The following is a 22,535-nucleotide window of genomic DNA, read 5'->3' on the forward strand; positions in this document are numbered from 1 at the left end:
CTACATATGTCAATAATGATTGGAAATTAATTGTTCATCAGGACTCTGCAACTACCGAAGACTCACGGTACTGTGACAGAAGAGAAATGGAAAGAAGGCTGTTACTGAAGACGGCTCAGATTTGTAAACTTTGGCACTTGAAAGCCCAGCTGGCTGGGCCAACTTCAAATAAAGACAGGAAAGCAAAGTCCAGTTTCGGACAATGGAAGGGTATTTTGTAAAGATTAGTTTTAATTGTTAGTGTCCATCTGTGCCAGGATTTTGATTCCTGGGTGTGTTACAGTATTGCATCATCAAGCCAGGTTGTGACATCAGGTACCTTAAACTTAGTTATTTGTTTATAGATTGTAACCCCAAACTGACATTGAGCTTGAGGGTGGAATTGTGTAAAAGATCTTTAAATAGTAAAAGCAATCACATTTTGCCTTTATGCTTTTATTGTCTGAACTTTTATCATTCCTAATTTTAAATGAGTATTACAAAATGGGATCAGTGCTTAAGTGTATTTGAAGATTTGTTTGCTTGACTATATTCCTTGGTTTGCAATTCATATAAAGATTTTTACTAAAGCAAGGATGAATTGCATGAACAACTTGAATGCCTGAGCAATGTGTGTGAGGAACCTGGAACAATCCTTAACTGTCGCAAGCTATCGATCAACATCCTTGTGATGTCAGTTTTGATCTGTTGATTTCTAAGTGTAGAGGTTTGTATTTTAACTGAACATGTAAAATCTTGAAAGACTTCATTCATTAGAAGAAATGTGTGCCAATTCCCTGTGTTATAAACATTAATGAGTGGTAATTGCACCACAGGCCTCCAGCATGACTGAATTTGTGGAGTGTACTTCAAATTATTTTGCCCCGTGTATTTTATAATCCAGGCTATTGGCTTTTTTTGGGCAGAAGTTGGATTTGCCCATTCGCTTTATCAGGAGCAAATTGCACCAATTTGCCGATGATCTAGAATTGCCTTGAGGACAGACATTCAATTTATCTTAAATTCATTCACTCCCCTATAACTTGAATGACAGACCAAAGTAATATTAAATAAGTCACCGTTTGCTTGATTATGAACTATCAATCATTTGAGTCTTGGGATTGTGCTAATTTGGCCTCAGTTGAATGGGCAGCACTGTTGGCATAGCGCAAAGCCTTTACAGCACCGGGGTTTGAATCCCGTGCTGTCTTTAAGGAGTTTGTATGCTCTCCCTGTGTCTCTGGAAGTGGGTGTAAATTGGGCAGCACAGATTTGTGGGCCAAAATGGCCTGTTACATCTAAATTAATAAAAATTTATCAGTTAGGTATTCTCACTTGCCATCTTCTTTTCCTTACACCACTCAATGTGGCTTTGTTTTAGTTAAAAGCATTTGCAGAGAAACCTCTTGACAAAAGAACTTTTTTTTTTCTGGAGGCTCTAGGCTTATTTCTAAACCGGTTTTAAAAAATCAGTAATGTCAGTTACTGCATTTTACTTTTTAAAAAAAACCACACAATTTGATTTGTACAAGATGTTAAGCCGTTCCTCCAGGGGAACATTTGGGCAGTTTGCTTCAGATTTTTTATTCTGCAATGTCAGTTTATAGTTTGATGTAAAACTTTAGCTGGTATGACATGTTCACACTCAAATTTCTCGGTCATATTTGAGGGTAGAACACATCAGTTGCACTACATTGGGTTAAGAACCTATAAATGTAAGATTAGTTGCAAGCTGGTATGAATGTGGGATTTAGTCTTCAAATGTTTTGTGTGCAACATCGAGTTAGTAAAGTCTGTGCTGTGATGTGGATTTTACTATGATTGTCTTAAAGCAGCTTGATTTACAGGACCAATTTTTATTTTTGTATTTTAAGTTCTTGAAGGACATTACTGAAAAAAGAATCAATGAACTTGTGTATTGAGGAGTCTTTATAAGATAGTGGTTTAGTCTAATTTTTTTTCAGTTGAGCCATCAACAAGATGTTTTTATTTCTTCACTTTGTTTGAAATGGAGTAGTAAATGATTTGAATTTTCAGTTAAATTAAGCTTTTTATACAATTTTCTGGACCTATTTCCACCTTTACGTAAAGTTATTTCAGTTACATTGCTCAGTATTAAAGTTTGTTAATATTGTAACAAAATGTGTCTTGCTGCATTAAAGTTATCAGGTTAATTATCCTGGTCACAAGTCACTGAGGAGTATGGGATTGTGTCTTACTCTTGTGCTTCATTAATCTTCCTTAAGGTTTAAAGTGTCCATTGATAGCAATACTGAAATTCATACCGACTTTGGGAAGTGAAGCAGCCTATCCCTTCATCAAACCTAACATTAATCTTGATTCTTTGGCTTGGCTTCGCGGACGAAGATTTATGGAGGGGTATGTCCAAGTCTGCTGCAGGCTCGTTGGTGACTGACAAGTCCGATGCGGGACAGGCAGGCACGGTTGCAAGGGAAAATTGGTTGGTTGGGTGTTGGGTTTTTTCTCCTTTGTCTTTTGTCAGTGAGGTGGGCTCTGCAGTCTTCAAAGGAGGTTGCTGCCCGTTGAACTGTGAGGCGCCAAGATGCACGGTTGGAGGTGAGATCAGCCCACTGGCGGTGGTCAATGGGGCAGGCACCAAGAGATTTCTTTAAGCAGTCCTTGTACCTCTTTGGTGCACCTGTCTCAGTGGCCAGCTCACCATAGAACACAATCTTGGGAAGGTGATGGTCTTCCATTCTGGAGACGTGACTCACCCAGCGCAGTTGGGTCTTCAGCAGCATGGATTCGATGCTTGCGGACTCTGCCAGCTCGAGATTAAGTTTGTCATTATTACATGCCTCAAGTAACAATTATGAAAATCAGAAACTGGGAGCCATGGAAATGAGTGACAAATGCTGTCTTTGTTCAGAAGTGAAAATACTTTTTTGGGTGAGAATTAAACTTTAAAGCATTAAAATAAAAAACCTTGTTTGTCATATAAACACAATTACAAGTGATTTGCTGTTGCTACTGGGCTGTTTTTTTATATAAATGTTATCCAAAATGGACCTGGTCCTGACCATTTTGGATAATCAGTTGTACTGTAATTCTGGATTTTTTAAAAATGCTACAGCATAGTAACACACTCTTCAAGTCCATGTGACTTGTGTATTGTACTAGTTAGTAAAATGTGTAAAGCTTTGTGCATAAGGTGACCTGAAACTAGTCTTTTGAGTATATTAAATACAAATTTGATGCAATTACTTTATTGCATCCAAATAGAAAATTGTAATCAGTCAGCTCAATTGTTCCCTGAAATTTAAGCATCTAAAAGTTAATGATACATTCCTTGTAGCATAATCCCTTTGAAGAGAAAACAAGATCAAAAAAATGAAGCTCAGCCTAGTTTAAAACACAAGCATTCAAAAACTGTTGGTGCAGAACTACATAGAGTTAAATATGGATTATAATCATTGGAAAAAAAACATGGCTACAATAAAATTAGCCCACAGAATTTAAGTGTAGTGCTAGACCAGCCATTCTCAAACTTCTTTAGGCTATAGGCCCCCCTTCCCTGTGAAGCAGTCAAGTTTAAAATGTTACATGTGGAAAAGCAAACAAGGCTTTTACTTAAATGTGCTGTGCTCCTGGGGTGGGGCACCTATTGAGAACAGTTGCACTAAACACTTCAAATGAATGCATAAGAACCAAACTGTACAGATAGACTAATGTTTCATGCCTGTACACATTTACATTTTGCTAAGAAATAATTGCTAAAATAGAAATGAGTCATTCCACAAAAATTTAGTACAATGGATTTATTTTTACCATTCAATATAATGCATAGTTACAAGAGCAAAAACATCTTATACACAACCACAATTTATATTACAATGGTGATGTAATATTCTAGAATTTTGTGCAATTTTAAAATTTAAATTGTTTTTTCAAGGCTGGTGTGGGATGGAAGAGGTTTGGTTACTGACAATAGTATTTCATCACCCTCCATTATCAAGGCTATGCATATAACCACATTAGAAAGTATAAAGGCATGAACAAAATGAAGGATGTACATGTGATATACATAAAGGCCTGGGATTATTCTAAGTGTTTATTGCATTTCAGGTTCCTTTGGTCTGGACACTACTTGATGTATTCAAAAGTATATAAAGGAATCAGAGCATAAATCTGGACTAAATGAATGAGTTACTTATTTAAATAATATTGATAATCATAAATTTTGTAAATTTGTGCCAATTAGAAAGCAAAGAAGTGACAGCTTAAGCAGTAATACAGCCGAGCTGATGTTTTAAAGAGGTGAGAGATCATAATGTTAGATAAATATTTATTTAATATGTGCAGAAGGTGCTTGAGAACTAGTGACAGCTTCATTACACTTGACAAATGCTTTTAAGTGTTTGTCATTGTGAATTTAAGACTTGTAATTTCTGATGCAAAACATACCCACACATAGACCCATTCTTCACTCTATGACCAGAAATATTTTAGTGACAAAATCAGATTTTCTTTAAAGACCTTCCTACAATGTTAATTTGTGGAATGGAACTAAAACAAGCAAACCCTCAAGTATAGTCACTTCAGATTGTTAATTTTATCCCTTTTTGAAATAGATCGGTTTTTAATCTAGTTTTTGCTCCCAAAAATGAATAGCCTGAACTTGAAATGAAACAGCAGTGCTCACTTTTTAAATAGTATACCCCCATGAAAGCACATGCCCTTAGAAATTCTCTATCCACTGAAAAAGGTGTGATCTGTGCCAAGTACATATTTCAGAGTGAACTTGTTTCACAATTATAAAAGAGCATGTCTTTCAATCCAAAACATGCATCCGAACGGCTATTCTGGAAGCAATTTCAAGTTCAGTTTTACAATAAACATCAGCACTCACTGCCAGTCAGGATCAAAGCAGCACAACCAACAAATACACAATGTAGACAAAAAATATACAAATAAATTTGGTTAGCACAAGCTCTGCAGTCAGCAGCATGACAAGGAAGCATGTGTAAACAATCTCTACAGTATGTGTTGTACACCTGTTATACCTTTTTCTGGATGTCTTGCACATAAATACTGGTGCTATGACTGGCACAAGAAATGTATTTACATTTGTACATCAGGCTAGGAATAATTGCCATTAATTTACAGCAAATTTGAAATTGCAGTTTTAAACAACAATTCATACATTTTCCAAAACAGAGCTATTTAGTTTTGTGGTTCCTCAGTTTGTAATTAAAAGTTAGCACCTTGACAGCTAAGAAATGTTATCTATTCCCACCTAGCTAATTTTACTGGAGGAAGTGGTGGTGCAAGAGAGTGGGGGAAAAAAAAACAATCCCAATTATTCAGTGCTACCTTAAAGCTTCGGAAATCTGCACACCAATTTAGAAAAGTGCTTACCTGATCGACTCAAAATGCACTATTAATTTTTAAAAGTTACAATTTTTATTTCACAATCACTGAATAAAATATGGATTTGTTTCAGTTGAAATGCCGTAACTCCATCAATTAATAAGTATAAAAATGTCTGAAATAGAAGGCAAGCAGAAACTATAGTCTTTCAATGCATAATATTTGGAGACACGAGAGATGAACCATTACACCTAGATCTCCAATTGAATTCTTGTGCAATATTTAAAACTAGCTTTCAGTTTTTCCCTTCAATTTATTGGATTTTGACTCCTACTTCTTTATGCAGGTTGGCCACAAGAGACCGCCACATGCTGCTGACACAATGATGTAAATGACAACCTGCAACACAAAATACTTCATTTAAAAAAAACAAAGCAAGTTTTAGTTACAAGCATCACCATCGCTCCATATACCACCATGCCTTTGATTTTCAAAAATAAAGATTGACCAGTACATTGGTGAAAAGGACCAAGTGGGAAAACGAGTAGAAACAAGAATAACGTACAATTTGCATGGCAAGACTTATTGAAGAAATCACAATGGTCTGAATGGGCCCTTCATCAGCACTTAAAACAACTTCTCAACATTAACGAACGTCTAACATTTTTCTCAACCTTTTGTAACTTGGATACAGCTGGTCAGTAAAAACAAGCACACTGATGCTCTATCTAATCACTGTTACTCATTTGTCTTTGCTTATTCTTTTAAGCGCCAAGGTAAACCAACTCAGGCCTGAAAGCAAAATAACATTTTGATGGTTTAAAATTATCTAACAAGGGAAGACAAGATTGTGCATTCAAGAAAGCAACAATGTTACAAAGAGGAAGTTTCTCACTTGAAAACATGTAAATTACGATTAACCACCCAGGTCCCAACTTAGATTCACGCCTGAAATCTATTTAACACAGGGAGAGAAACTACATCTACCAGTACACAAGAAAATGGACAGAAATCTTACATTCTATACATTTTATGATCTTGGCACATTCCACATTTATGAGTTGCACTTTTGATAAAGTGAAACTGACATTCAATTTCGTCACTTGACAGTTGGGAATCTGAACTCACTGGATCAACTACCACAGTTAAACCATAACTCAATATGTCACAAAGGAATAAAGGATAATTAAGTTTTGCATTTTAGCTGAAGGACTAATTTTAGCCCATAAACTCCAACTTTATACAGGCTCGAGGCAGGAGAGAAAAAGAAATACTTACAATTGCAACAATTACAACAACAATGGTCAGCTTGAGGTTTTTCATGCACATTGCTCTGGCCAGGTTTCTGCTGGTAGTTTTAAATGTGACCGACTACAAACAAAAAAAAATATTCAAGACATATTACAAGAGAAAAAATAAAAGATAATCACACAAAAATTCCAGCAGCCTTCCTGTTTAGCTTTTATTTCTCTCATCTCTTCACTATTTGGAGATAAAAAATAATGTAACAAAAATAAATCTAATAACCATAGCTAGAAAGAACAGTTACAATGGAGGGTTTGATTTCTTGACACAAGGTTTCACGAGAAGATCTTTTGACAAGCAAACAATGGTATTGATTTTTCCCCAGAGTAGTCAATGTTTTAAATATAGAGGTCAAATGGTAATGATGGACAGTAACCTTATTTCAGATCACTGGCAAAATATAAAAAGGCTCATTTATGAAGAAAAACTTTCAACATGCAAAATAATTGGATATCTGGAGCATTTCAAAGGGGTCCCTTCCAAGGGTCAAGACATAATGTACTTTCATCAATTTGTCCTTAACCTTAAGCACAGGATTTAAAAATATTCAATATCATTTGGACATTGTACCCAACCTGCAAATTTCTGTTCCATTAACTTAACCGGAGCATAATAGCATATGCATGTTGTATCACATACTTCGTATATATGGAACAAGATCAATTTCTACTCCCTTTCTATCACTTTTTTCAACAAATTGAGGTTTTACAAGTTACTGAAATCAAGTAGAGCTCAAAAGTTGACTTTTATTTTCAAGGTGATTACAAGGAAAACACAATACTCACAGAATCCACCAAATTATCAGTTTTGTCAATCAGCAACTCTAATTTTTCTCCTCTCTGTGCCACCAATTCTGCATATGGGAAAAGTTGCACGGTCATGTTATGACGCACAGGGATCAGACAAGATAACATGTTTCTGGACTTGATTTATCTTGTGTTACTTACATGTCCACACTACATTTCACCCCTCAGAAGTCACACCACTTGTCAATCATTTTAAAAAAAGGAAAAATATCATGACACAAAATAAATTTATACATTGTTACAGTGCAAGTGCCTGGTGAATAAACAGATTGGTACAAGGGTGAAGATGGTGTTTCAGAAAATGATAACGGCTTGCTAATTCCCCACAGAATGAAAGGGTCATTGTTCTCCGCATGGTGTGTCATGCTGTGGGAACTGGCCGCCTATCTATTTGTTATTTTTTTTTTTAATCAGTCACTGACTCTCAATGTTCTCAGACTTTCCCAGGATGTGTGTGCAGCATGTCTCACTGTTAACATCACCAATATCACCTATGAGCAGGTAGTGCAAGGTCACCCGGCTTTCCCTCAATCCCATTTGTTATGTTCTTGTTTAATAGCAATATACAGTTGTAATGTGGATTGTGGCAGATCATGTGACCTATCTGTCAAACCTGGTGGGAGTGTGGATTGTGAAAGTTTACATGACCTCTTCATCACCTGCCAATCAAGGTTGGACTCACCCTTTGGTGCACACCTGACCATTGGTTCCTTTAACCACTTAGTGATTAGCTGGACTGAATCCTTTAGCTTACTGTACTATAAAGTCCACCACATGCGGTACCTCTTTCTTTGGTTAGCGTTTCTACCACAGTGGCCATACATCCAGGTGCTCACCTATTGTTTGGAGGAATGTATCCCAGATGGCACCTGCCATGCCATCCAGTGGGAAGGCAGGGGTTGGCACATCCAAGGTTATTCTGGTATTCACATAGGAGCACCCCATTTGCTGGGCTGTGGACTATTGGCAATCTTATGTAACAGTTCATTAATGGTTTACATATCTATTGTGGGACTGTGTTTTATCTTCGCAATAAAGAACATGCAGACATGGAACCTTAGAAATAAACGGGATGCCGTTTCTGCTCGCATTCCCGCTGATTAATTGGACCAGTGCTGACCAAACTAGATGCACCACATTGCCAAGGTATGCTCCCTTTGTGGACTCACTGGGGGGAAGTTAGGACTGTGTGTGCCAAATTGTAAGGAGGGGGAAATAGAAAGCAGTTTCAGACGCACCCAACCCAGCAAGGATTATTGGAAGTAAGATGGTTAAGTGGTGTGGGGAGTGGAAAACAGCATCATTACCAAAATATTCTGATTAAGGAATCCATGCAAGCAGCTCCAGTAGCTGTCATCGAGCAGGATAGGCGAGTTTGGAATATCCTTAACTGCGTGCGCTGGAGCAGTAATGCAGATGCCGTGGTCTGGTGGTGCTGCATATGTATTTCTGTTGTAGGTTCCCTCAATTCCAGCATAGGCTGGAAGAGCAGTTTCAAGGATAGTCTTCTGTTGTTGGGGGGGGTGGGAGGGGTGATTTAGGAAAACTCATGTTTGGTCAGTTGGTTGGAGTGGTAACATGATAGATTAGTCAGGCACCACCTCTGGTGGGGGGAAGGACCCATACACTTGCTTGTTAATACAAGTTTAAACATCACAATTGCATGTCCAGCCAAGATTCCTTGAATCCTGATTGGAGCGCCAATTGTTTTGTGGGAAGGAAAATGTTTGGTGGGTTCAACGAGCAACGAGTCTAGACACAGGAAGCATCTTTATCAAAAACACACGCAAGGAGATCACACTAGTACTCTCAATCACAAAATACAGTATAATCAGTTACTTCAGACTTCTTTTTTTCTTTGGCTTGGCTTCGCGGACGAAGATTTATGGAGGGGGTAAAAAGTCCACGTCAGCTGCAGGCTCGTTTGTGGCTGACCAGTCCGATGCGGGACAGGCAGACACGATTGCAGCGGTTGCAAGGGAAAATTGGTTGGTTGGGGTTGGGTGTTGGGTTTTTCCTCCTTTGCCTTTTGTCAGTGAGGTGGGCTCTGCGGTCTTCTTCAAAGGAGGCTGCTGCCCGCCAAACTGTGAGGCGCCAAGATGCACGGTTTGAGGCGTTATCAGCCCACTGGCGGTGGTCAATGTGGCAGGCACCAAGAGATTTCTTTAGGCAGTCCTTGTACCTTTTCTTTGGTGCACCTCTGTCACGGTGGCCAGTGGAGAGCTCGCCATATAATACGATCTTGGGAAGGCGATGGTCCTCCATTCTGGAGACGTGACCCATCCAGCGCAGCTGGATCTTCAGCAGCGTGGACTCGATGCTGTCGACCTCTGCCATCTCGAGTACCTCGACGTTAGGGGTGTGAGCGCTCCAATGGATGTTGAGGATGGAGCGGAGACAACGCTGGTGGAAGCGTTCTAGGAGCCGTAGGTGGTGCCGGTAGAGGACCCATGATTCGGAGCCGAACAGGAGTGTGGGTATGACAACGGCTCTGTATACGCTTATCTTTGTGAGGTTTTTCAGTTGGTTGTTTTTCCAGACTCTTTTGTGTAGTCTTCCAAAGGCGCTATTTGCCTTGGCGAGTCTGTTGTCTATCTCATTGTCGATCCTTGCATCTGATGAAATGGTGCAGCCGAGATAGGTAAACTGGTTGACCGTTTTGAGTTTTGTGTGCCCGATGGAGATGTGGGGGGGCTGGTAGTCATGGTGGGGAGCTGGCTGATGGAGGACCTCAGTTTTCTTCAGGCTGACTTCCAGGCCAAACATTTTGGCAGTTTCCGCAAAGCAGGACGTCAAGCGCTGAAGAGCTGGCTCTGAATGGGCAACTAAAGCGGCATCATCTGCAAAAAGTAGTTCACGGACAAGTTTCTCTTGTGTCTTGGTGTGAGCTTGCAGGCGCCTCAGATTGAAGAGACTGCCATCCGTGCGGTACCGGATGTAAACAGCGTCTTCATTGTTGGGGTCTTTCATGGCTTGGTTCAGCATCATGCTGAAGAAGATTGAAAAGAGGGTTGGTGCGAGAACACAGCCTTGCTTCACGCCATTGTTAATGGAGAAGGGTTCAGACTTAACACTAGTGATACTAGCAACTGTGTACAGACTTTATAACAACTGTTCTTTGTCTAACATAGGCACAGCTCCAATGCTATCAAATAGCCTTGATTCCGGTGTAGTTCACACCTTACCAATAGGCTCTCTCGGGTGAACCCTCCACCTTGAGGGCGGTAGCACAAGCGGATCTTAACCTGCAGACTCACCTTTCAGGTGGCAGCCCAAAAGGCTGCTTGCAGCGTTGCCTGGTCCACCTGAAAGGCACCTAGGAGTACCTCCAGATCTGATGAAGGTGGGGCAGCGCCACCCCTCAAAAATGCAGCATAGCAATGGCAGTCTTCCCTACCCATAATCCCCATGCAGGTGGAACTGGTCTGTTTTCCACACAGACACCCCGCTGTGACACCCCGCACCAACTGCCCCAGCCTCGACAGCACCCTGGGAGCGAAACAGCAGGGTTAGCCGCCAGGCAGTGGGGAGTTGGGTCGCTGGCTGATGGAGTTATTAGCCCACCCCCAGGCAGGCACTTACAGCAGCTGCACATTCAAGTGCCTTGGCGGAGTGCTGGGATCCACCGATTATCCCTTCCCAAGGAGGAAGGGTGTCGGTGGCTCATAGGTGCTTTCGGAGCATTCAAGTGACTGTTTTTAGCCGCATGGGGGGAGAACATACGGCTTTACAATGGTGTGTTCAGACCACCTGAAAGAGCCTAATAACTCCTCACAACCTGAAGTGGAGCAGGGTTCATCTCAGTGCCCAACAGCAAAAGAGAAAGAGCTACCGCATGTGGTGGATTTGATAGTACAGTAAGCTAAAGGATTCAGCCCAGCTAATCACTAAGTGGTTAAAGGAGCCAATGGTCAGGTGTGCACCAAAGGGTGGGCAGAGTCCAACCTTGATTGGCAGGTGATGGAGAGGTCATGTAAACTTTCACAATCCACACTCCCACCAGGTTTGACAGATAGGTCACATGACCTGCCACAATCCACATTACAACTGTATATACTATTACACAAGAACATAACAAATGGGAGCCATCCAACCCATTAAGCCTGCTCCGCCATTCAATCAGAACATGGCTAATCTGATGATAGACATCTTCACCTACTTGCCTTTTCCCCATATCCCTTACTATGTATAAATTTACCCAACCTGGTCTTAAATATATTTACTAAGGTCACCTCCACTGTCTCAATAGGCAGCAAATTCCACAGGCTCACCACCGTCTAGGAAAAGCAGTTCCTCCTCATCTCTGTCCTAATTTTACTACCCTGAATCTTGAGGGTGTCTCTTCCCCCACCCCCCCCCCCCCCCACCCCAAGCTTTGGTCTCCCCCTAGCTTCTATAAAATCCCCTCTCATTTTTTGAAATTCCAGCAAGTCCCAGTACGCCAGTTGTGGCCTCACCAGTACTTTGTATTCTGCCAGTAGGTTTAAATCCGGTAACTCCTTAGCCAATAACTCTGAAGGACTATAATCATTCAAAGTGGTAGCTTGCCACCAGCTTCAAGGATATATTGAGGTGAGCAATGAATGGTAATCTTCCCCTAGCAAATGGATGCAATTCTCAAGCCTAGAAAGCCAGCAACAAATCAAACATTAGAATAGGCATAAAGTACCAGTAACTTTTTCCTCCTCCTATTTGTATAACTTTCTCAAAATAATCATTTTACTAATTTTCACACAAGACATGCATCATTTGTGTACATTAAGAGTAGATTAAATGGTCTGGCCTCATTTGTAGGCAATAAAATTAAGCAATAGAGAACTGAGTGGTCTCAATCATTAAGCTATAGGTACATGTTATATACTGAAGGACCTGCTTCTGTGCTGTGGTGTCTATGGTTCTATCCTGCAATCTTGCTTCAATACAAGCACTCTGCACAAAGTGCTCTTCCTGATTAACATCTTTAACACAAGCTACCAAATGAAAACATTGGATTAAAACACTTGATCTCAAAGCAAAATGCCTCAGATATTGTAAATACGAAATAAAAATATTGTGAACGGTTCAGACATCATCCAAGGGAAGAACGAAACAGGGTTAACATTCAGAAAGACAATTCTCACTCGACAGTTAAAAATTAATCATTGATTAATTATGTAGCCAAAAATGGAACCCCATCTTCCCATCCACATTTATACTGCCTGGCCTGCCAAGTATATCCAGCATTTTGTATTTACAAATAAAAGTACACTTGATGCTATTTTTAATGTCAACATTAAAACCAACATTAGCTGTTAACATTTCAGTGATGTCACATAATGCCATGTGGCAGTTCCACAGAGAGGCAGAATCAGGGGTCATTTCATCACAAGTTATGCCACTCTTGACCAAGTTTTGGTGCATTTCTGAGCTGTTATCATAAAACTTTATGACTAGTGATGAGCAGCCATTACTAGAGTTAAAACAAGACTTAAAACTGAAATCCAAACATTCTCTATATTTATACATACCAATATTTCGGACCATGATTCCTTTCAACTCGTCTACTTGTGTTTGAGTCTCCAAAATAGGATCAGAGTTCTTGTTTTCTGACAAGTGTTTCTGAAATCACATGCGATAAATTCAATGCCCCTATAAAGACTTGGAATGTATCTACATGTAACCTACATTCAAGCTGTTATTTAGACATCAAGTTGCAAGAAGCCATGTTGAATGACTGGCAATATCTAAATGCAGCATCTGTTCTCACTCTTTCACTGTTATCTGGCAAAGAATAGTTTCTCGATTAAAAAAGGACAATATTGTAGAAATTTGCTTCAGTGTGGAAGGGTATTGGAGCTCAAAAGTAATATTCAAGAATGAAAGTTGCAATTTTCATGCCCATACAACTAAAAGTATTTTAATCATTATGTATTGTTACATTTAGAGATTCAGCATTGTTACAGGCCCTTTTGGCCCACGAACTGTGCTGCTCAGTTACACCCAATTGACCTACAACCCCAGGAACGTTTTTGAAGGGTGGGAGGAAACTAGAGCACCCAGAGGAAACCCCAGGCAGGCACAGTGAGAAGGTACAACAGCAAAGGTTTCGAACCCAGGTCACTGGTGCTAAAACAGCATTGTGCTAACTGCTAGGCAAACTGTGCCATCCTGAGATGACTGTGTTTAACTGTAAGGTCATCACATAATCGAGTTATACAGTTAGATGACCAATTGCTAATACAAAGCAAAGTACCTTGAAGTCAGATTTAGAATGGATTATTTCCTAGCTCCATGAACAAATGTGTGTCTAGAAAATCTCTTCCACAATTACTGTAATGCTATCCCTGTCGTCACCCAATCTCCAGTTTATACTATCCACTAGTCACAGTCCCTCCCTTCTCCAAGTCAATAGCATCCTATTTAAAATACACAGAACTATCCAACCTGCAGACAAATCAGTATCGACAACAGTCGTTATTAGATTCAAAATCCAAGCAAGTTTCAGAGCAGAGCAATGATAATTCTCAGCAAAGCAGAAAACTTTGAGACGAGAAGTATTTGGTTTCATTCAAACCTGACAATAGCACAAGCTAAACAATCAGCATTTTGACCTCATCTGAAGTGTACCTTGCACATTTAATTGGATAGAGCTCAAACAGTAGGAACCATTGTTTGCCTTCCAAAGCAGACATCCTGAAGCTATGTAAAAACTCAAATGCTGCCCTAGCTGGACCTCTTCCACATCACACAAGTGTCAAACCTGAAGCCTCCTAATCAAAAGGCAATGTTATCCAGTTTCCCTTATCCGCTTGATTGGGCTGACAATGGGCTAGGATAGAGCACTTATCCCACAGCATAGGTCACTGAGATGTCAGACACAGCTCATTCTTGATGGCTACACTGAACCCATGACAATGGTGTTCTTTTTCCTGCCTGGCTTTCCAAAAGGTATCACTCACCACCTGGTCCTTTGAGCTTCCAGTCTTTCTCATTCAGTGCAGGTGTCAATGTCAATCTGTCTAGATTCAAGGCCATTATTATTGTGAATTTCCCATGAGGACCCTTCACAATGAGCAGATGTTGCTGTATATGACAGAGGCAGATACATCATAGGCTCTGACCTTACATCGACTGCAACATCTGTGAAGCAGGACTTCAAGAAGGCAGCCAAAATCATGAAAGGACCCCCTTCACCCAAGTCACAACCTCTTCTCACTGCTATTTACAGGCAAAAGGTACAGATGCCTGAAAACCAGCATGTCTAGGTTCAAGAAAACAGTTTCTTTCCATTAGCTATCAGACTCTTGAGCTCTCTCCCAGTACACTAATTATAAATTTAAATTAAATTTAGACATACAGCACGGTAGCAGGCCATTTCGGCCCACAAGCCCATACCATCCAATTTGCACCCAATTAACTTCCACTACTGAGACATTTCAAACAGGAGGAGGAAACCATAGCCCTTGGTGAAAACCCCCACAGACATGGGGAGAGTGAACCAACTCCTTACAGACAGTGAGAGATTTGAACCCTAGTCTCAATCACTGGCGCTGTCAAGGCATTGCACAAAGTTCTATGCCAACCGTTCCACCCCAATTATGGACTAATAGCACTGGTACAAGTCACATTTTACACTAGGATTACTGTTAATATTATCCATCTTGTGTATTTATTCTCTTAATTTAATTAATTAGTTTTATAATTTTTCTTTACCTGTTCAGCTGGAGCAAGTTAGAATTTCAGGCATACAGTATGTGCATTGTACAAGCTGCATGATAATAAACTAGCATGTAGCACAGAAATACATGCTTCGGCCCAACTTGTCCATGCTGACCAAGTTGCCTATTTGAGCTAGTCTCCACTTTGCCACACTTAGATTATATCCCTCCCATTCTTTTCTATCATATTCAAATATCTTTTAAAGGTCATAATTATCCTTGCTTCTACCACCTCTTCTGGCAGCTTGTTCTATATCCGAACAATCCTCTGGATAAAAAGGTTGCCCTTCAGGTCCCTTTTAAATCTTTCTGCCCCTCCCCTCTTAAATCTATGCTTTGTTTTGGACATCTTCCTGGGAGAAAGCTCAAGCTTATCCTGCTTGTCCGAATAATTCAAACCCTCCACTACTGCAAACATCCAGTTAATTTATTTTTACACCTCTTCCAGTTTTTTAAAATTTTTTTTTTTTTTTTTTAAATTTTTCACACTATGAACCATATACTGACCAAAATACACAAACTTTTCCCTCTTTAATATACACTCTCATTTTCTCCCCTTTTTCCCCCCTCCCTTTCCTTCCTCCTTCACCCCCCCTCCCCACTTACTCAACATTCAACATATATGATACATTAAACCCATTAAAAAATGCCATCAAACAATGAAAATAAACAAGAAATCTGTGTCTTCTACTTTTACATACTGGGTCAGTTCATTTCCTCTTCTTCTCCTTCTGTCATTTTAGGTGGTGGAGATCCGCCGTAGGACTTCTCTATTGTGTTCCATGTACGGTTCCCAAATTTGTTCGAATACTGTGATGTTATTTCTTAAATTATATGTTATTTTTTCCAATGGAATACATTTATCCATTTCTATGTACCATTGCTGTATTCTCAGGCTATCTTCTAATTTCCAGGTTGACATCATACATCTTCCCTGACTCAGATTCAAGGAAGTCCTCAGTTTCTAATGAAGTTTAGCATCTTCCCTGACTCAGATTCAAGGAAGTTCTGTTTCTGATGAAGTTTAGGATCTTCCCTGACTCAACATTCTCTGGCTCATGACCTCCTTCAGCTAAGCCACACCAACTGAAGATTCTCATTCTTTTGTTGGGAGCACAAAGTCAATGTAAATGGAAGGAGTGCACTACTTCACAATTTATTCATACACTTGCCTAGTTGAGCATCCCCTATTCCATTTAAGGCATGTGCTGCAATTCCCACATTGGCTTCATCAGCAATCTCAGATCCTACAGGACAAGTGGAAGCAAACTGTCCTCAATCCAGAGGGATTGTTCAAGAAAAAGACAATAGCAAAAAATGGATAGGACAAGATACGTAATAGTTAAGGTGCAATTAGATGCTGATGGGTAGCAAACACTCTTAATTTTAGGTTTTATACAAAGTAGTCAGTTTCACAATCAAAATTTCACAACTGGAATAGAACTGCCTTTAGCTAGTTTTTAACAGATTACAGAAGACAAACCATCACTTACCATTTGTGCAGCCAACACACTGGAGAATTCACTGTTCATTGCATAAGGCAATGCAGTTTGTGCCCTTGAACCATAGGTGGTCTGAAATCGTTTCTTTATTTCATTTAGAAAGGTAAATGCTCTTGATCGTTCAAAATCCTGGAGGAAAAAGTTCAAACCTTAAATAAAACTTCAGCACTTGAAATAAAAAAATTTGAAAATAGCTAGAGCTATGAAGCAACAGCAATCTGTTCTCAACACCAATACAGGCCTGTTGTTCCCTTAACATTAGTGCACATAAGGATATTCCAAATGCTTATTGTACAAGTCAGATCATCCAGGTTAAAATACCATCTTGCACTAGTCAAAAAACAAGAATACAATCTCCATAATAATCTCTTAACCAAAAATGAACATTTGAAGCTCACACAGCCTACATTTAATCATCATTCATCAATCTCATGAAAAGGAGACATCTTTGCATCTTATACTTACATCATCTGTGATACACAGGTATATTATTCTATCTTGGCAAATATAGTGAAATAGATAACTGTGAAAGAAAAGAAATGTTGGTAACAGCTGGCGAAGCAGTTTATAAAATTCATTTGGCAATGATGTTAATATGTTGCAATTAACGACCTGCAACATGACAACTGAGCAAAACAGTGGTGATACCACAGACGTTTATATAACAATTCAATATCCGTAACCCATTCTATGGTTACGCAGCAATTCTGGAAATTGCTCTGACATTTTTTAATGCAAAAATTATGCAGATAGGGATTTAAACAGGGAAAATCACAGATGCCTTCATAAAGGTGTCTGGGACTTTTGACGGCAGGCAAATGGGAGTGTGAAACAGTTTTAGAGAAATATTAACAATATAGTTGAAAAAATATCAATCTTTGAAGGTGGCAGAGTTTGGGGAGGGGAGAAAAAGAAAGCAGGATACATCATGGGAAACATTTAAACAACTCAAATTCAATTAAGGAATGAAGTGTGTTTGAAACAGATTCAATGGAAGACACCAGCATTCATTAGGAAGTAGAATCAATGAGTTCAGATTTGTACTGTTCAAATAAAGTTCAACACTGAGCACACCAACATAGAACTTGAAAACTAGTCAGCTCATGTAGGTTAAAACAAAGGGGATAACAAAGCAATTAATTTTCCAAATGTAGCAATAAATCAAAGACTTTGGCAAAAAGTTATCAACTACAACAGCATGTCACAAACAGACAATTCTAGCAATCTAAAAGGCAACTAAAGAGGCTGGAAACCCAAAATTAATAATGAAATAGCTCAAAAAACTCATGCCTGGCAGCAAATATTTCAGCACAGATTCGATTCAGCAAATACTGCCTAACTGGAGAACTTCAAGCAATAGTAAAACATGAAAATCTATAGATACTGTGGTTGAAGTAAAAACACAAAGCTGGAGAAACTCAGCTGTTCAAACAGTGTCCTTTATATAGCAATGGTAGAAATGCATTAACTGATGTTTTGGGCTTGAGCCCTTCATCAAGGTATGGGAAAATGTTGGCAGGCATCAGAAAAGGGTAGGGGGTGCAAAGGGATGGTCATAAGGTAGGAGGTGATAGGTGGAGAAGGGAAGGAGGGAACAGGAGAGATCAAGGGGAGGACAGAAGAAGGGAGGAGAACTGGAAAGGGGAAGGGAAGGGGAAGAGGAGAGCAGGTTAGCAGAAACTGGACAAGTTGGATGTCAATGCCATATGGATAAAGTGCTCAGACAGAAAAATCAGTTGTTCCTTCAATTTGCAGGTAGTCTTGATGGGACAGTGCACAAGGCCATGGACAGACATGTGAGTGTGGGAGTGTGACACAACTGAAATGTTTGGTTACTGGGAGGTCTCTGTTAGTGGTATTGCCAGAGCAAAGGTGCTCAGTGAAGCGATCTCCCAATTTGCACCCAGTCTCTGATATAGTAAAGAACAAAGAGGGCACCGGATGCAGTAAATCAGTAGTGCAGATACACGTGAAGTATTGCTTCAAATGAAAGGCCTGTTTGGATCCCTAGACAGAGGTGTGGGTGCAAGTGTGGCACCTCCTGTGTGGTGGGAAGAAGGGAAAGAGTCACAGTGGGAGCTGTCCCTATAAAAGGCAGAGAGGGTAAGATGTCTGGTGGTGGCATCCTGTTGTAAGTGCTAGAAATTCCAGAGAATAATGTGTTGGATGCAAAGGCTGGTGGAGTGGTAGGTGAGGCTGGGGGGGGTTTCTATGTTTGTTGCGTCTGGGGGTAGAGAGGGCCAAGGCAGATGAGTGGGAAATAGAGGCGATGTGGGTGAGGGGTGAGCTGATGGTGGTAGAGGGGAAGCCACGTATGTGGAAGGCAGCAGTAATTTCAGAAGATCTAGACTGGAAGACCTCATCTTGCAAACAGATGCAGCAGAGATGGAGAATTTGAGAAAAGGAGATAGAAATGTAGTTGTGGAAGTTGGTGGGCTTGTAATATATGTTGAGAAAGCTTTTCTCCTGAGATAGAGACAGAGAGATCCAGGAAGGGGAGAATATTGTTGGAGATGAACCAGGTGAATTTGAGATCAGGGTGGATGTTGGCCATGAAGTGGAAGTTGAAAGCTCATTGCAAGTGCATGAGGGAGCCCCAACATTGTCATTGATATACCGGAGGAAGAGTTGAGGTGTCTTGCCTGTGTAGGCTTGCAGCATGGATTGCTCTACAAGGCCTTCAAGCATTGCTCTCAATGACCATCACAAACCCATCAAGCGGGCCACCAGCTATTTCAATCATTCTGGTTAAACATTCTTAGAACAACCAAATATTATTTTGCCTTAGAATCTGTCCCAAACTAGCAAATATTTCTTTCAGCTCAAGATTATATAAAAAATGTTGCAAATGTGAATAGAATTGAATAGTCCAAGACCTTTGGATGAGTTCAGATGAAATACTAAAATGAAAAGTTTTTCCCGGTGTTCACCTGAACTTATTCCGTAGGTGCACTGAGTTAAGCAGTAACTTGGCATTCTCACTCAAAAAGCTGAAATGTGCCCACTATAATAATCTGACCTTATGACCCCATTTCCTTCCTTTGACAAAGGATTAATAACCAAATCTTGCCTCTTTTGCAAGTGACTGGAAGGATGCTGCCATGCTGAGTTACACAAGGACTGTAGAAAAGAAACCCAAGCATTTTAAACTGGATTTCAAACTAGTTAAATAAAATGGGAAAGTACTTAAAACATTTTGAATAAAAATCAGATTTCCTGCATCAGGTCAAAAAACAATGCTGAAGAAATTCAGCTGGTCAAACTGTACTTTATGTCACAAAGATAGATACATAACTAACATTGATCAAGGGCTCAAGCCTGAAATGTTGGTTATGTATTTTATCTTTGTAACAATTAAGTACTTCAACCACAGTATCTACAGACTTTCATATTTTACATCTTTCCTCTTTCTAAAAACATAAAGGAAGCAGAAAATGCTAGAAACTTTCAGCAGTTCAGACAGTATTTGTGGGAAGAGAAATGATTCAACTCATTAAGCTGGATCTGAAACATTAACTCCCCTTCCAGATCCTCCCTGACCAATTTTAAGTATAGTGTTAGCTTAGCATTTGTGTATCATTCCATTACTTGACAATATTCTTAAATTTGGAGTATGAGGACATGACAACAAATATAAATTGAAGGAATAAAATCTTGGACAAAAGTGGCATCTAAAAATTGCTTTATAAAATACTACGTTCACAAATAAGCAACATACCAATGTACACTGTGAAAGATTATGCTATATTTTATATGTTTTAGAGGAGATAAATTGTGGGGTTTTTTTTCAGTGTAGGTCACAAGCAAACTCAATCACTTCACAACACAGATCTCATTTAAAATGCCAGAGCTCTGCTCAAGCCAGACAGTCCAGGCTCCCAGTGCCTTTGTAAAGACAATGGAAACTCCTTTGCTGAAGGACTTCACAAGCAGGTGTTAATTGGACGTGCTGCAATGGATTATTCAGCACTCACAAACAGTCTTCCAAAGTGAGGTTCAAACAAGCTTCCAAAAGCCACTTGTCATGTTCTAGTCCCAGATGCTGCTGCTAAACTGTAGAACTGAATTTCCCCCCCCCCCCAGAGAAAACCTGTTTGCAAAACCACATGATCTTCTCAACAGCAAACTGCATTCAGACAGACTGCAGCACTTCTGAGTCCATTCATCTGTTGGAGTAAATCCATTACTCCACAACATGTCCAATTAACACCTACTTGTGAAGCCCTTCAGCAAAGGAGTTTCCATTGTCTTCACAAAGGCACTGGGAGCCTGGACTGTCTGGCTTGAGCAGAGCACTGGCATTTTAAATGAGATCTGTATTGTGAAGTGATCAAGTTTTTGAGTTTGTGATCTACACTAAAAACAATTTATCTCCTTTAAAACATGATTGAGTTTGAGTCCTACACTAAAAATAATTTATCGCCTTTAAAACATATCTATATACAATACAAAATATAACAATCTGTCACAAATATTTGAATAAGAGAAAAACTTTCAAAAATTTATACTCGCTTAATTGATGACTCAGATGCCAGGCTTTGGTACTTACTTTCCATGAGAGTAAGTCAGCTTATTATTTTCTGATGGAATTTTTGCCAGAATCTGCTCAGTTACTTCCAAAAAGTTTCCTCCACACAGGGCATTTTTTGCAAGTATTGTAGTGCCTCTGGCAACCACTGCAAATAAGATAGCCATTGTTCCTCTCAAAAAGGTGCTGCAAGAGACAAGAAAAAAAAATACGTGGCAGTTAACTTGTATTCACTTCCACAATCCTCCTACCATCCACTCTCAAGTCAAAGTTCTTCATTCGTATCTCAATATAAATAATCTTAGTCAATACATATTTACACAGCTGAATAGAAGTCAACATTGAATTTAAATAAATCCCAGATGAGAGGTTAACATTGTTCTCATTCACATACAGTACTTATTCAATGTGAATATTTCAATAGAATATTGCAGCGCATGAACTTCTAGTTAATGAAAAGAAACTTAAAATGAGCCACAGAATCATGTTAAAATTCAATAAAATGTCAGGCCTTAGAAGGATTACCAAAGATTTGGTCAGGAATGGCTTCTTAAAAGAAGAAAGGGAACATTTGAAAGGCTAGAAAGGTTTCAGGTCAGAATTCCAGAAAAAGACATTTCATAGCAAAAGGCAGAGTTGATGATACAGATGCACAATGGAAATTAAGTAGAGAATCATAACTTCTTGGTTGTGAATGTTAGAGAAAGAAACCATTAGCGCAGAGAAGCCATTTATTTAGTACTGATTTTAATGTGCATTTCGCTTTGCATTCAACTGTTGCTTTTATCTGCAAGGGAGGTGGTATCATATTACTTAATTCAACAAATAGCCTCACCAGCTAACCCAAAAGAAAAAGTTCATATACAATAGTGAAGACTTCAATTATGCCAAGTTTTGTGCACAAAAGCCATTGCCCGCAACAGATCCTCATACTCCAGGGGACATTTCCACTGTCGTGCCATTTCAGAGCGTACGTTGTTGTAAATAAATAAAACCTTGGTCTCCGGGAAACCACTGGAGGGATAACCTCCAGCAAAACGACACTGCTGGAGGAAACTCAGCAGGTCCAACAGTGTGCTTCATGCTGCAACAAAAAAAATCACCAACACTTTTGACAGCCTACATAACACTTTAAATAATTACTTGTCATACTAGGACCTTGGTGAAAAGGAAACTGTTAAGGAAGCGAAAGAAACTTTGACCGTACAAACATTCTGACACCAACACTCACCCACCTAAACCACCACCACCACCAACTCCTCCTCCTGTCCAAGGCCTTGTTGTGCTCCACCAGCTCGCTCTCCACACACTTCCGGTCAGGTGCATGCCGAGGCACCGTTGGCCGGCTCGGCTTCCACCCACGGCGCATGTGCGGATGGGCCAGCGG

General features: G+C 39.8%; 2 protein-coding genes across 6 annotated transcripts in view; one reads left to right on the forward strand and one right to left on the reverse strand.

The window, feature by feature from the left end:
- The window catches only part of LOC138740523 (SLAIN motif-containing protein-like), a 22,515-nt gene extending 16,464 nt beyond the window's left edge, over positions 1-6,051 (forward strand). For 3 of the 4 annotated variants that reach the window (XM_069893306.1, XM_069893307.1, XM_069893308.1), the window contains one exon: positions 42-4,753. In XM_069893306.1, the coding sequence (XP_069749407.1) occupies positions 42-108 (67 nt within the window). In that variant the 3' untranslated portion in view covers positions 109-4,753. Of the gene's footprint in view, positions 1-41; positions 4,754-5,656 lie in introns of those variants that run through there. The other variant, XM_069893309.1, reaches the window with a different exon arrangement.
- sybl1 (synaptobrevin-like 1) lies at positions 3,744-22,527 on the reverse strand. Of its 2 annotated transcripts, none has more exons than XM_069893311.1 (8): positions 22,384-22,527; positions 21,170-21,334; positions 17,086-17,143; positions 16,612-16,749; positions 12,929-13,019; positions 7,401-7,468; positions 6,589-6,681; positions 3,744-5,709 (listed from the first exon to the last, which is right to left on the reverse strand). In XM_069893311.1, the coding sequence occupies exons 1-8, from the start codon at positions 22,515-22,517 to the stop codon at positions 5,641-5,643; spliced, it is 816 nt and encodes a 271-aa protein (XP_069749412.1). In that variant the 5' UTR covers positions 22,518-22,527; the 3' UTR covers positions 3,744-5,640. The 2 variants fall into 2 exon arrangements, with proteins under 2 accessions (XP_069749412.1, XP_069749413.1); XM_069893312.1 differs by having other exon boundaries at positions 22,380-22,450.
- Positions 22,528-22,535: the final 8 nt, after the last annotated feature.

Source organism: Narcine bancroftii, chromosome 8, assembly GCF_036971445.1.
Source record: "Narcine bancroftii isolate sNarBan1 chromosome 8, sNarBan1.hap1, whole genome shotgun sequence".
Taxonomy (NCBI): Eukaryota; Metazoa; Chordata; class Chondrichthyes; order Torpediniformes; family Narcinidae; genus Narcine; species Narcine bancroftii.

Excerpts from the sequence above, each read along its gene's own strand:
- sybl1 (XM_069893311.1), bottom strand. The coding sequence starts at position 22,517 with ATGCGCCGTGGGTGGAAGCCGAGCCGGCCAACGGTGCCTCGGCATGCA. Across the intron at positions 7,469-12,928 it reads AATCATGGTCCGAAATATTG|AATTGGTGGCACAGAGAGGA; the intron begins GTATGTATAAAT and ends TCCCATATGCAG. Across the intron at positions 5,710-6,588 it reads TTGTTGTAATTGTTGCAATT|GTTGTCATTTACATCATTGT; the intron begins GTAAGTATTTCT and ends TTTGTGTTGCAG.